The 13,989-nt window shown below is 39.3% G+C and overlaps 1 protein-coding gene across 9 annotated transcripts in view; it reads left to right on the forward strand.

Annotated features, from left to right (window-relative positions):
- Nucleotides 1-10,610, forward strand: part of ZNF782 (zinc finger protein 782) — a 70,955-nt gene extending 60,345 nt beyond the window's left edge. For 8 of the 9 annotated variants that reach the window (XM_017871473.1, XM_017871467.1, XM_017871474.1 and 5 more), the window contains 2 exons: nucleotides 2,100-2,201; nucleotides 7,120-10,609. In XM_017871473.1, the coding sequence (XP_017726962.1) occupies nucleotides 2,100-2,201; nucleotides 7,120-8,975 (1,958 nt within the window). In that variant the 3' untranslated portion in view covers nucleotides 8,976-10,609. Of the gene's footprint in view, nucleotides 1-2,099; nucleotides 2,202-7,119 lie in introns of all 9 variants that reach the window. The other variant, XM_017871470.1, reaches the window with a different exon arrangement.
- The last annotated feature ends 3,379 nt before the right edge of the window (nucleotides 10,611-13,989 follow it).

Here is a 13,989-nt window from a genome sequence, read left to right on the forward strand (position 1 = left end):
AATTTTCATAGTACCATTTTTCTTCTGTCGGGAACATTTAACATTTCTTGTAATACACATCAGTTGCTGATAAATCGTTTCAGTTTTTTTTTGTCTGAAACATCTTTGCTAAGTATAGAATTTTAGGTTGATTTTTTTTCTTTCAGTACTTTAAAAGTGTCACTTCATTGTCTTCCAGACTGTAAAATTTCTAACAAGAAGTCAGCTTTAATTTTCTTTGTTCTTCTGCACATATTATGTCTTTGTCTGTCTGCATAAAATTTACTTTTTTTCAGCAGGTTTTAGCAATTTGATTATAATGTATATGGGTGTGATTTTATGTTTCCTCTTGGCATTTATTTAGCTTCTTGGATCTGCAGGTTTATGTAGATCATTAAAATTGGCAAATTTTGGCCACTGTTGCTTCAAAATTTTCTCTCCCTTTCCTTTTTTTCTTCTGGAATGCTGATTACATATATGTTAGACTACAAATTTATTTAACCACAGATCACAGATAACTCTGTTTATTATTTTCCAGTCTCTCTATGTGTTGCCCAGGCTGGTCTTGAACTCCTAGCTTCAGGCAATCCTCCTGCCCCGCCCTCCCAAATAACTGGGATTACAGGTGTCACTGTGCCTGGCCATATGGGCCATTTCTTATTTGGTTGTTACTGATTGATTTTTCTCCTTGATAAGAGTCTTCTATACCTAGAAATTTTTTATTGGGTGCTAGATATTGTGAATTTTACATTGTGAGTTGCTAGATTTTGTTGTATTCTTTTATGTATTTCTGAGCCTTTTCTGGGATGTAGTTAAGTTACTTGGAATTAGTTCGATCATGTCAAGAGACACTTTAAGCTTTGTTGTGTTGGATTCAGAGCTCACTTTAGTCTAGAATTAATTTGGTCCCCCTTCTAAAGCAGTACCCTTCTGGTTATTCTACCCTGTTGGTCATTAATTAGGAGGTTTTTCTACCCTGGTTGGTGATGATCATTGTCTATCAACAACAAAATCTAGCAACTCACAATGTAAAATTCACAATATCTAGCACCCAGTAAAAAATTACTAGGTATGAATGATCATTCCTACCTTTGTGTACGCTGCAGTGATTTTTCAGCCTATTCTTTTTCACTGGTCTTTTCCTAACCTTGAGTGATTTGCTTATATGCTTATACAAGTCAGTACTCAGGACACCCTTCTGCAGATCTCCAGCGTTTGATATCAGTGTAGCTCTTTCTTCACTGGCATTTACTCCCACAAGTTCTAGTTGCCAGGGGTTCCTTAAACATCCAATTTTGTCACGTCAGCTTACCGAGTCTGCCGGCCTCTGTTTCGGTGTTCTCTTTTTCTGCTCCGGGTTGGCCACTCTCTCACAAGTAGCCTTTGATAATCACGGGGCTCACTTCATTGTTTCTCTACTTTCACGGATCCCTGTCTGTACTGTCTCGTGGTAAAACCTAATTACCATTTTTTATATTTTGTTTGTTTTTTTAGTTGTCTGTTATGGAGCAGTAAGTCAGTTCCTTTGACCCTGTTACAGCCAGATATGGAAGTCCTCATGAAATCTCTTCCTTGACACCCAAGACATTGGGCATTTTAGAATTTTATGTTATTTAGGTGTGCAGTTTAGGGGTTCAAGGAGATTGACCATTTATGAGAATAAGAGAATGTTTTCTGGCCAGGTGCGGTGGCTCACGCTGCTGTACTTCGGGAGGCCAGGGTGAGACGACTGCTTGAGGCCAGGAGTTTGAGACTAGCCTAGGTAACATAGTAAGACTCTGTCTTTACAGAAAAACTAAAAAATTAGCTGGGTATGGTGGTGCACACCTGTGGTCCCAGCTACTCAGGAGGCTGAGGCAGGAGGATCACTTGAACCCGGGAGTTTGAGGCGTCAGTGAGCAATTGTCGCACCACTGCACTTCAGCCTGAGTGACAAAGGGACCCTGTCTCTAAAAAAAGAGTAAGAAAAGAAAGAAAATGTTTTTTTTTTTGGTTACTTCCTCAAAGAAGGTCCAGTGAGCACCCTGAATATGCCCCTTCTGAAACTGTACCTTTTTCACATTCAGAAACAGTAGAACCTATGCAACTAATGCAAATGCTAAATTATTTCCCATCTATAGGGTACTGCTTTACAAAACCAGAACTGATCTTCACATTGGAACAAGGAGAAGATCCATGGTTATTAGAGAAAGAGAAAGGATTTCTAAGCAGGAACTCCCCAGGTGAGTTACTGAATTCAATGAGCCTTGAAGGTTCACTGATTCACTAGGAGGACTCACACAACCCAGCATATAGTCATAATAATGGTTAAATTGTATACAGTGAAAAGATACAAAGAAAAATCAGCAAAGATAAAAGGTACATGGGGCAAAGTTCATAGGAAACAAACCGTAAGCTTCTGAGAGTTCATACAGTTCCCCAAGCACAGTTCCCTAAGCAAGGAATTGCAAAAACCCATGTAAATGTTGTGTACCCAGAATTGGTGCCCAGGATTTTTATTGTGGGCTAACCATGTAGACACCCTCTGTCTAGCATGTACCAAAAATCCAGACTTTGAGATGGAAAACCGGTGTTCTCTATCATATTGTTCGTACAGGGCTGGCACAGTGAGCTCCTCAGCAGTTATGGGAATCTTGTTTCTAGATGCCAGCCAAGGGCAAACCTAATAAGAAAGTCTTTCTAAGAGTAGCAGTCTCAGGCCTGCTGTATCACCTCTTGTCTATACAAAACCTATGCAAATCCCTGGCATAACATAGAATAAGACAAACATATTTACCATATCAACGAATGTAAGTGGATTAAATGCGCCTATTAGGAGAAAATTCTATTAGATTTTGTTAAAGAGGTATATTTAAAAAATAATTGGAGAAGTTCAAAATACAGTTAGGAATTGCTAAGGCAATAAACTACAATAATTCAGGTTTTATTTGCTTTAAATTCCTACTTCTATCGCATAATCTTGGAATACTTTATCCTATACTTTATCTCTCCTTTTTCTAAACTCAATAACTAACACTAAAGTTAAATTCAGGTCAAAAAATAGAGAAAAGAAAGGGCATTTTGATAATGCTAAAGTAGACAGTTTTAAAAGGATATGTTAAAAGTAGACAACTTTAAAATATATTTAAGAGTTTTGAATATTTGTGCACTAAATTACCGGGTTTCATGAAACAAAAAACCGCAAGTGTTCTGAGGAAATACGGAAACATATAGGTAGCGTAGCCTTTAATTTACCTTTTTGATTTCATACCGGAACCAGAGGATCACAACTGAGATCCTAGACTAGTGCTCAGCAAATGAGGACACAGGGGAAATTCTACCTGCTCCCTATTTCAGTCAGGAAAGATTTTTCTAGAACACAGCCATAGCTGTTCATTTATGTGCTAATGCTGCAAGGTAGAAATGAGTAGTTGCAACAGAGACCACATGATGAGCCCAGCGGAGAACATTCACTCTCTGGCCTTTTCAGAAAAAGTTTACTGACTCCTGCTCTAGAAGTTATAAATAACATATTTTATAAAAATGAATCTGATGTGTCTTTCAGAACTCTACTCTGTTAACAAAGAATGAACCCATTTTAAAATGACCATGGGACACTGACAAAATATAAAAGTATTTTGTGCAAACATCAATAAATTCCACAAGTAAAGATAGTATTGTCCAGTAAAACTATAAATTGCAAACAATGTGAGAAGAATTAAAGTCTGTCTTAAAATCAATAAGGACTATATATCTTTAAAAACATATTTAATCAAAGAGTAAATGAAAATCAAATTGGGCTGGGCGGCGGTGCTCAAGCCTGTAATCCCAGCACTTTGGGAGGCCGAGACGGGCCGGAATCACGAGGTCCATGGAGATCGAGACCCACCTGGCTACAACGGTGAAACCCCGTCTCTACTAAAAAATACCAAAAACTAGCCGGCGAGGTGGCGGAGCGCCCTGTAGTCCCCAAGGCTACTCGGGAGGCTGAGGCAGGAGAATGCCCGTGAAACCCGGGAGGGCGGAGCTTGCAGTCGAGCCTGCAGATCCGGCAACTGCACTCGCAGCCCGGCGCTAGAGCAGACTCTGTCTCCCGCAAAAAAAAAAAAAAAGAAAATAAAAAATGTCCAAATATTCCAGAAAATTTCAAAGGTCAACAAGAAAACATGGCATATTAGAACCTTTGGGATATAGATAAAGCAGTGCTTAGAAAAAACTTTTAGTCTTATATTAGTCTTATATACTTTGTTTTTTAAAGTGAGAAAGTTTCAAAAGAAAACTACGCAAAGCAAAGATGTAATAAAAATAAGATTTATTAGTATAAATTTTAAAGCCGAAAGTGGTTCTTGCAATAAAATAACTGAATAAAATAGATAATCTCAATTAGAAAAAGGGGGAAAGCACTATTACTCACTTAAAGTTTTGATTTAAATTCCTACTTCTGTGGTATAGTTTGAAATCCTTTATTTATTTATTTATTTATTTTTTTGAGATAGAGTCTCGCTCTGTCGCCCGGGCTGGAGTGCAGTGGCCAGATCTCAGCTCACTGCAAGCTCCGCCTCCCGGGTTCACGCCATTCTCCTGCCTCAGCCTCCCAAGTAGCTGGGACTACAGGCACCCGCCACCTTGCCCGGCTAGTTTTTTGTATTCTTTTTTTTTTTTTACTAGAGACGGGGTTTCACCGTGTTAGCCAGGATGGTCTCGATCTCCTGACCTCGTGATCCGCCCGTTTCGGCCTCCCAAAGTGCTGGGATTACAGGCTTGAGCCACTGCGCCCGGCCTGAAATCCTTTAGTGTATGCCTTATCTCTTCTTTTTGTAAACTCACAATCTACTTGATAGATGTGTTAAAAAAAAAATGAAACACTGTGCCAGAGAGCACATAGTTATTGAATGAGCTGCATTCCTACCTGGATTATAATCCACTAAAAAGAATGGTCTCTGCTTTACTCTTCTATATATTGAGTCCATGCAATATAACATGTAAGTATTTTTAATAATATTGTGTATTAACTTCAAAGCCACTTGGGAGAGGTATTTCTTATTGATTCATTCAAAAAACATTATTCCTAAATGCAAACACCCAAGTCAAATTTCTGAGACTTTTGAATAATCAGGTGTAGGTTAGCATTGGGTCTGAGCACTTGTGTAGGAAAGAGGAGGTAATTTTGAGGCACACTGCTTTTTAAGAGTCACTGTCTTCATTTATATTACAGAGAGGTATAAAGTATATCAGAATGAAGGTTATATTTTGTAAAGGAGAACAAAGCTGCATAAAATAATGCTATTGATTAAAAAGTGAACTATTATTTTACGTACAACTAAGAAAGAGAAAATGCCATTTAACTGTGCACATGAGGTAAGTTTTAAAATACTCCCTAATTTGAATGATGGTAACTTTCTTAAAAAATCATGAGTGTCAGATATATGAGTACTATCCATATATCCCTTGTTAAAATGAATAATATAGACAGTAACTACTTTCAGATTGCAAATAAATGTTCCTTACATTTGTGGGAAGACACAAGAAGCCTTTTGTGCGTATGTAATTTGGGAAATGCTTTGCGTTGCCTGAAGGGCAGCTAGAATCTACATAGGTCTAAGGCTAAAAAGCAGAGTGATTCAGAGAAAGAATATAAGACTGTTGCTGACAATATACTATTTACTGGTGATATCCTGTCAAGACTAGAGCAGAAAAGACTGTGGGCTATTGCAGTGATAGCTAGAACATGTAATGAGCCTGCAGTTAGTGTAAAACCTTCTTTTCCTGAGTATCTCTTAGGGCACTAAGGCAGTGTATTTAAAGCCTTGGGGCTGACATTTTTGCATGGAATGTGGGTAGCAGTAGGGCAATAGCAGTCAAATATACACAAGAAACTTATGATAAATAAATATAAAGGATACGTGTAAAGTTTTAAAGTCCAGGTTAAAATATATGATCCTTAAGGTTCTCACAGTCAATAAAAACTAGCAATGTTAAAAAGTAGATTGAAAACAGAATTAAGGATTGGACAAAGACAAGGCTGGTTTTAGGGAAAAGAGTGAGCAAACCGAAAAGACAAAAGTTAAGATTTGATGATCTAGAAAGATTCACTATTGACCAGGTGCAGTGGCTCATGCCTGTAATCCTACCACTTAGGGAGGCCGAGACAGGTGGATCACCTGAGATTAAGAGTTTGAGACCAGCCTGGCCAACATGGCAAAACCTTATATCTACTAAAAATACAAAAATTAGCGAGGCATGGTGGCACATGCCTATAATCCCAGCTACTCAGGAGGCTGAGACAGGAGAATCACTTGAACCCAGGAGGCAGAAGTTGCAGTGAGCCAAGATCTCACCACTATACTCCAACCTGGGCGACAGTGAGACTCCATCTCAAAAAAAAAAAAAAAAAAAAAAAAAAGATTCACTCTTGAACAACCCTGATACAATAAACCAAGTCACCAGAGCTAGGGCAGAGCAGTGAATCCAATCTAGGTGGAAAAATGACTTTAACTCCCATCAATTTTGCATTTCCACTTACACATTTGTGTTCCTTTGATGATAATACAGACAGAATTAACATGTGGTCTACAGTAGTATTTTTTTTAACATGAGGAAATTGGTGCCATTATAAATTTATTTTGTGATATGTAGAAAGGAAATGGAGCTCCAACTGGACTATTGTAGGCTAATGATTATCCTACCATTGTAGTTTATATTTGTATAAGAATCTAGACTAGCGTTACTCCCTAAGGCAAACCCTGTCTCAGATAAAACCACTAATCCATTGATTTTTGTTGTTATCTACTTCATTTTGGTAATCCTTTTTTTATTCATCCCATTCTCTGATTTTCCTGTTCCCAGGATCCAATGCTCTTACATATACACCATTTGCAGTCATTTTGTTGATTTATATCCCCTTCTCTATTCAGTTTTGAAATTTTTATTTTAAGATGCCAAATACAGACGTATATTCATTTCCCATTTCTTTTTCTACTACAAAAAAACTTTAAGCTAAAAGGGAATATAGGGAATATACTTGAAATTACTTTATTGTTGAGAAACTGAGCCAGAAACTCAGGAATCAAATACATAATAGGGCATATATATACATATATGTCCCATTCCATAAGAAATGTGTTAAATATCATAAAGTTTGTTTAATTTTATCATTTTTAGAAGACTCCCAACCTGATGAAATCTCAGAGAAGAGCCCAGAAAATCAAGGCAAACATTTCTGGCAAGTTTTATTCACCAATAAATTATTGACTACAGAGCAAGAAATTTCAGGAAAACCACATAATCGGGACATCAACATTTTTCCTGCAAGAATGATGCCTTGTAAATGTGACACTGTGGGGTCTGGTTACCGGGGTCTCAGCCCGACAGCCCCGCGCTGTCAGTATTCAAAAGAAAAGGCTCATGAGCATAATGTATGTGACAAATGGCTCATCAGTATTAAGGATGGCAGAACTAACACTCAAGAGAAATCTTTTGCTTATAGTAAAAGTGTGAAAACCCTCAGTCATAAGGAGGACATTATTCAATATCAGACAATTCAGACTTTGGGGCAAGATTTTGAATATAATGAAAGTGGAAAAGCTTTTCTTGAAAAGGCTGCCCTTGTTACATCTGAAAGTACCTACCCAAAAGGAAAATCTTACAATTTCAATAAATTTGGGGAAAACAAATATGATAAATCAACCTTTATTATTCCTCAGAACATTCATCCAGAGAAGAGTCACTATGAGTTTAATGATACTGGAAATTGTTTCTGTAGGATCACTCACAAAACTCCAACAGGAGGGAAATCTTTCAGCCAAAAGTCACATATTAGAGAATGTCATAGAGTTCATATAGGGATGAAACCCTTTGAATATGGAAAACGTTTCAACCATAATTCAACCCTCCCAGTGCATCAGAGAACTCATGCAACAGATAAATACTCTGATTATAACCCATGTACAGAGACGTTCAGCTACCAGGCAACTTTCAGTGTACATCCGAAGGTTCACATAAGGGAAAAACCCTGTGAGTATAATGAATGTGGAAAATCCTGCTCTATTAATTCACGCTTGATTTGGCCTCAGAAAAGTCACACAGGGGAGAAACCCTATGAATGTCGTGAATGCGGGAAAGCCTTCAGTGAGAAGTCACGCCTAAGAAAACATCAGAGAACTCACACAGGAGAGAAACCGTATCAATGTGATGGATGTGAGAAAGCTTTCAGTGCAAAGTCAGGCCTAAGAATACACCAGAGAACCCACACAGGGGAGAAACCATTCGAATGTCATGAATGTGGGAAATCTTTTAACTACAAGTCAATCCTCATAGTGCATCAGAGAACTCACACAGGGGAGAAACCTTTTGAATGTAATGAATGCGGGAAATCTTTCAGCCATATGTCAGGCCTAAGGAATCATCGAAGAACTCACACAGGGGAAAGACCATATAAATGTGATGAATGTGGGAAAGCTTTCAAACTGAAGTCAGGCCTGAGGAAACATCATAGAACACACACAGGGGAGAAGCCCTACACATGTAATCAGTGTGGAAAAGCTTTTGGTCAGAAATCACAACTCAGAGGACATCATAGAATTCACACAGGGGAAAAACCCTATACATGTAATCATTGTGGGGAAGCTTTCAGTCAGAAATCAAACCTCAGAGTACATCACAGAACTCATACTGGGGAGAAGCCCTATCAATGTGAGGAGTGTGGAAAAACTTTCAGGCAGAAATCAAATCTCAGAGGGCATCAGAGAACTCACACTGGGGAGAAGCCCTATGAATGTAATGAATGTGGAAAAGCTTTCAGTGAGAAGTCGGTCCTAAGGAAACATCAGCGAACTCATACTGGGGAGAAACCATATGATTGTCATCAGTGTGGGGAAGCTTTCAGTCAGAAATCCAATCTCAGAGTACATCAGAGAACTCACACAGGGGAGAAACCCTATAAATGTGGTAAATGTGGAAAAACTTTCAGTCAAAAATCAAGCCTTAGAGAACATCAGAAAGCCCACCCAGGGGATTAAACATATGCATATAAAGAATATGAAAAAACTCTGAGCTGGAAATCAAACCTCACAATACATAAATGAACACACAGGAGAGAACTGTTAACATAGCACTGGAATTTCCTCTACAATTTCAGCCTCCACCAATGTCAAAGAATAGAAGATGAATTGTTGAAATGTATTTTATATGGGCATTCTTTCAGCCAGAGCACCGTCTTCCATGGATATTACAGAACTCACCCAGCAAAGAAACCCTATAAAGATAATGAATATAGAATATACTCATGTGAACTCACTCCTCAGAAAACTCATGGTGCAGAAGAGCTCTGAGAAAGTAATAAAAATGTGAAAACTTTGTGCCGACAATCAAAACTCTTTCATCATCAATCACACAATGACAAAAGCTAGAATATAGTAAATGTGTGATAAACTTTAATGAAAAGTCAGTACGGCAGAAAATACATTCAAGAGAGAGACCTCATAGTATATTAAACAAGAAATGAAGTTAATGGACGTGGGAAATTCTTCTGCCATGTCAACCCTCATTTTCACTTACACAGAGGTAATCCCTATATGTCACATAATAACTATTTAAATGTCCACTAGTAATCATTTTCACTTCTCTCTCATGCCATGCCTGGCCTAAATTTCTCAACCGCTCTGTCATATAAATGGGGTCATATTGTTACCCTCTAGCTAGTGGAATATGGGGGTCAATGACAGACAGGTCTTAAATACATCAGCAAAATTCTCAATATTTTCTTCTATCCCTCATTAGAATGGAATGGAGGAAAAACTTGCGACTCAGGCTCTGATGATAGAAAATACAAGATGGTAGGAACCAAGGTCAGAGAAAGACCCTGTGGCATGGAGTTTTTTCCTCCATGTACACAGTTGGACTTTTTGCAGTGAGGAAATAAATGTGTTCTCTGCTGAACTTCTAAAGGTTTGGGTATACTTGATACTGACAGAAACTCAACAATCCTCACATAATAAAACTCACAAGTACGATTTTTCGGGACATCTGAACTCTGTATGTCAGAAAAGTCACATAGGACAAACCTCAGACAGCATCCTGAGTGACCATGGCTTTTATTCCCAAGTCTTCCTCATCGGACAGGTAATATCATAAGAAATCTGACATTTTAACAAATACAGGAAATTCTTCACACACACAGACACACACACACACACATACACACACCCAGAATCTCATTAAATATTTGATAATTTAATTTTGAATGTGTAAAATTTTCAACAAATTATCATATTTTATATCAGAGCTTGTTACAAGGGCAAAAATCTATCAATTTAAGAAAGGTAAGTAATAGCCTTTATCTAGATATTGCTATATCAGAACTGTTGTTTCATATATAATATCAAAACTTTTAATGAAATGTAACATTGATTAATAGACATTCAGTATAATAAAAAGCTTAAAAAGAACAAGAAATAAATTGCATAAACTGAAAAGCAGCGTTGCAAATATGTGAGTGTTTTGTGAGTTATTGATTGTTTATGTGTGTATATGTGCATGGTACTTACCAGGTATTTGTTTTATATGTTTCTTAGACCTCAACATTGCTATAAGAGAATTGTGTTCCCCTTGCTTTATAACTACTTTGACATCAACTACACTTTGCCACATGAATATTAATAACAAACCTTTTATGGAAAATATCTGATACCACATTCCCTTTCTCCTGCTGCCTTCTAACATGTCTGTCTAGTAAAGGCCATTGTTACTAAACTGCTTCTTTTCAAAGAAGCCAGTGTCAACCAATAAACTTCCCTCTCTCTTTTCTGTGTGTGTCTCTCACAAATACACAAGCAAATGTATCTATATCTTCAACATCACTGATTCTTTCCTAGTAGTGTTGAGTACAATAATGGACACTTGGAAGGCAATCTTTATTTATGCTACTGTATTTTTCATTTTTAGCATTTTAATTTTGTTATAGTTTTTATATCTCTGCCACAGTTACCTACCTGATACTTCATGTTGTTTAGTTTTCCCACTGGAGTCGCTTTCTATGGCATTTGGCATTCTTTCTCTCAGTTAAACAACTGCTTGGATCTTTGTTTCTCCCTACAACCACCTAGTTTTCCAGATAGCTTTTTTGCTCTTTGGCCTCAGACATCTGGTGCACTGAAGAAAAGTTAAAGCCTTCCCAACTGTTTTCTTGTTTCATGGATAGAGAGCAGTGCTCTTGCCTGCTCTCTATTTCTCTGAGTTGTAACTGAATGTCATCAGTTGTTTTTTGACAAATGTTTCAGGGTAATTTGATGGAAAAATAATTGTTTTCAAAAATGATGCTAAGATAATTGTATTACTCCATTCTCACACTAGTAAGAAGAAAATCCCAGGACTGGGTAATTTGTAAAGGAAAGAGGTTTAATTGACTCACAGTTCTGCATTGCTGGGGAGGCCTCAGGAAACATAAGATCATGGCAGAAGGCAAAGAAGCAGGCACCTTTTTTACAGGGCAGCACAGTGAGTGCAGCAGGGCAAATGCCAGATGCTATAAAACCAACAGATTTCATGACAGTCAGTCACTATCGCAAGAACAGCATGGGGAAAACTGCCCCCCATGATCCAGTTACCTCCAGCTGGTCCCACCCATAACGTGGGGATTATGGGGATTACAATTCAAGATGAGGTTTTGGGTGGAGACACAGGCAAACTGTATCAATAATGATACTTGTAAATGCAACTTGATCTTTACACCATAATTTAAAACTTACTCAAATCACAGAACCAAACAAAATCACTAAAATTACAAAATTTATGATACAAAACAAATGAAACCGACTGGATATGGTGGCTCACCTGTGTAATCCCAGCACTTTGGGAGGCCAAGGCAGGAGGATTGCTTGAAGCCAGGAGTTCAAGACCACGCTGCACAACATGAGACCCTATCTCTACAAAAAATGAAATTAACCAAGCATAGTGGCATGTGCTTGTAGTCCTAGTCTTAGTCCTAATTCCTTGGGAGGCTGAGGTGGCAGGATTGCTTGTGCCCAGGAGTTTGAGGTTGTGGTGAGCTGTAATCATGTTACTGTACTCCAGCCTGGGTAACCGAGCAAGACTCTGTCTCTTAAAAGAAAAAAAAAAAAAAATGTTTATAATACAGAAAATGCAGTTATAATGGACCAAAAAAAGGAAAACATTAAAATAGGTATTTCACTGAAGATGTATAGTTGGCCAATAAATACCAGAAACAGTGTCCAAAGCTTTGGTCAGCAAGAAAGTGCATGTTCATGTGATAGCAATACAAATCCATATTGTAGTTCCTTGTAAAGATAACAGTACCTTACCTACAACCAGCAATTTTCATTCTAGGCATTTACCCCAGAGAAAAACAAAGAATTATATGCAGATAGGGGTGCACCCAAGATGGCCAAATAGGAACAGCTCCAGCCTCCAGCTCCCAGCGTGAGCAACATAGAAGATGGTTGATTTCTGCATTTTCAACTGAGGTACCAGGTTCATCTAACTGGGGTGTGTCGGACAGTTGGCGCTGGTCTGCGGGTGCAGCCCAACTAGCAAGAGCTGAAGCAGGGCGAGGCATTGCCTCACCTGGGAAGCACAAGGGGAAAGGGAATTCCTTTTCCTAGCCAAAGGAAATTGAGACACAACAGCTGGAAAATCTGGTAACTCCCACCCTAATACTGCGCTTTACCAAGGGTCTTAGCAAACGGCACACCAGGAGATTATATCCCACACCTGGGCCAGAGGGTCCCACGCCCACGGAGCCTCCCTCATTGCTAGCACAGCAGTCTGAGATCTAACTGCAAGGCAGCAGTGAGGCTGGGGGAGGGGCACCCACCATTGCTGAGGCTTAAGTAGGTAAAAAAAAGCCACCGGGAAGCTCAAATTTGGTGGAGCCCACCACAGCTCAAGGAGGCCAGCATGCCTCTGTAGTCTCCTCCTCTGGGGACAGGGCATAGCTAAACAAAAAGCAGCAGGAACCTTGGCAGAGGTAAATGCCCCTGACAGCTTTGAATAGAGCAGTGGATCTCCTAGCACAGAGGTTGAGATCTGAGAATGGACAGACTGCCTGCTCAAGTGGGTCTCTGACCCCTGAGTAGCCAAACTGGGAGACATCCCCCACTAGGTGCAGACCGACACCTCACACCTTACACAGCAGGGTACACCCCTGAGATGAAGCTTCCAGAGCAAGAATCAGACAGCAACACACGCTGTTCAGCAGTATTCTATCTTCTGCAGCCTCTGCTGCTGATACCCAGGCAAACAGAGTCTGGGGTGAACCTCAAGCAAACTCCAACAGACCTACAGCTGAGGGTCCTGACTGTTAGAAGGAAAACTAACAAACAGAAAGGACACCCACACCAAAACCCCATCAGTATGTCACCATCATCAAAGACCAAAGAAAAAACCACAAAGATGGGGAAAAAGCAGTGCAGAAAAGCTGGAAGTTCAAACAATCAGAGCGCATCTCCCCCTCCAAAGGGACACAGCTCATCGCCAGCAATGGAACAAAGCTGGACGAAGAAAGACTTTAACGAATTGAGAGAAGAAGGCTTCAGTCGATCAAACTTCTGAGAGCTAAAGGAGGAACTACGTAACCATCACAAAGAAACTAAAAACCTTGAAAAAAGAATGAATGCATGGATAACTAGAATAATCAATGCAGAGATCTTAAAAGAACTGATAGAGATGAAAACCATAACACAAGAACTACATGACAAATGCACAAGCTTCAGTAACCAACTCGACCAACTGGAAGAAAGAGTATCAGCGATGAGGATCAAATGAATGAAATGAAGCGAGAAGAGAAGTCTAAAGAAAAAAGAAGGCCAGGCACGGTGGCTCAAGCCTGTAATCCCAGCACTTTGGGAGGCCGAGACGGGCGGATCACGAGGTCAGCAGATCGAGACCATCCTGGCTAACGGTGAAACCCCGTCTCTACTAAAAAAATACAAAAAACTAGCTGGGTGAGGTGGCGGGCGCCTGTAGTCCCAGCTACTCGGGAGGCTGAGGCAGGAGAATGGCGTGAACCCGGGAGGC

This window comes from Rhinopithecus bieti, unplaced genomic scaffold (genome assembly GCF_001698545.2).
Source record: "Rhinopithecus bieti isolate Rb0 unplaced genomic scaffold, ASM169854v2 scaffold_6063, whole genome shotgun sequence".
Lineage (NCBI taxonomy): Eukaryota > Metazoa > Chordata > Mammalia > Primates > Cercopithecidae > Rhinopithecus > Rhinopithecus bieti.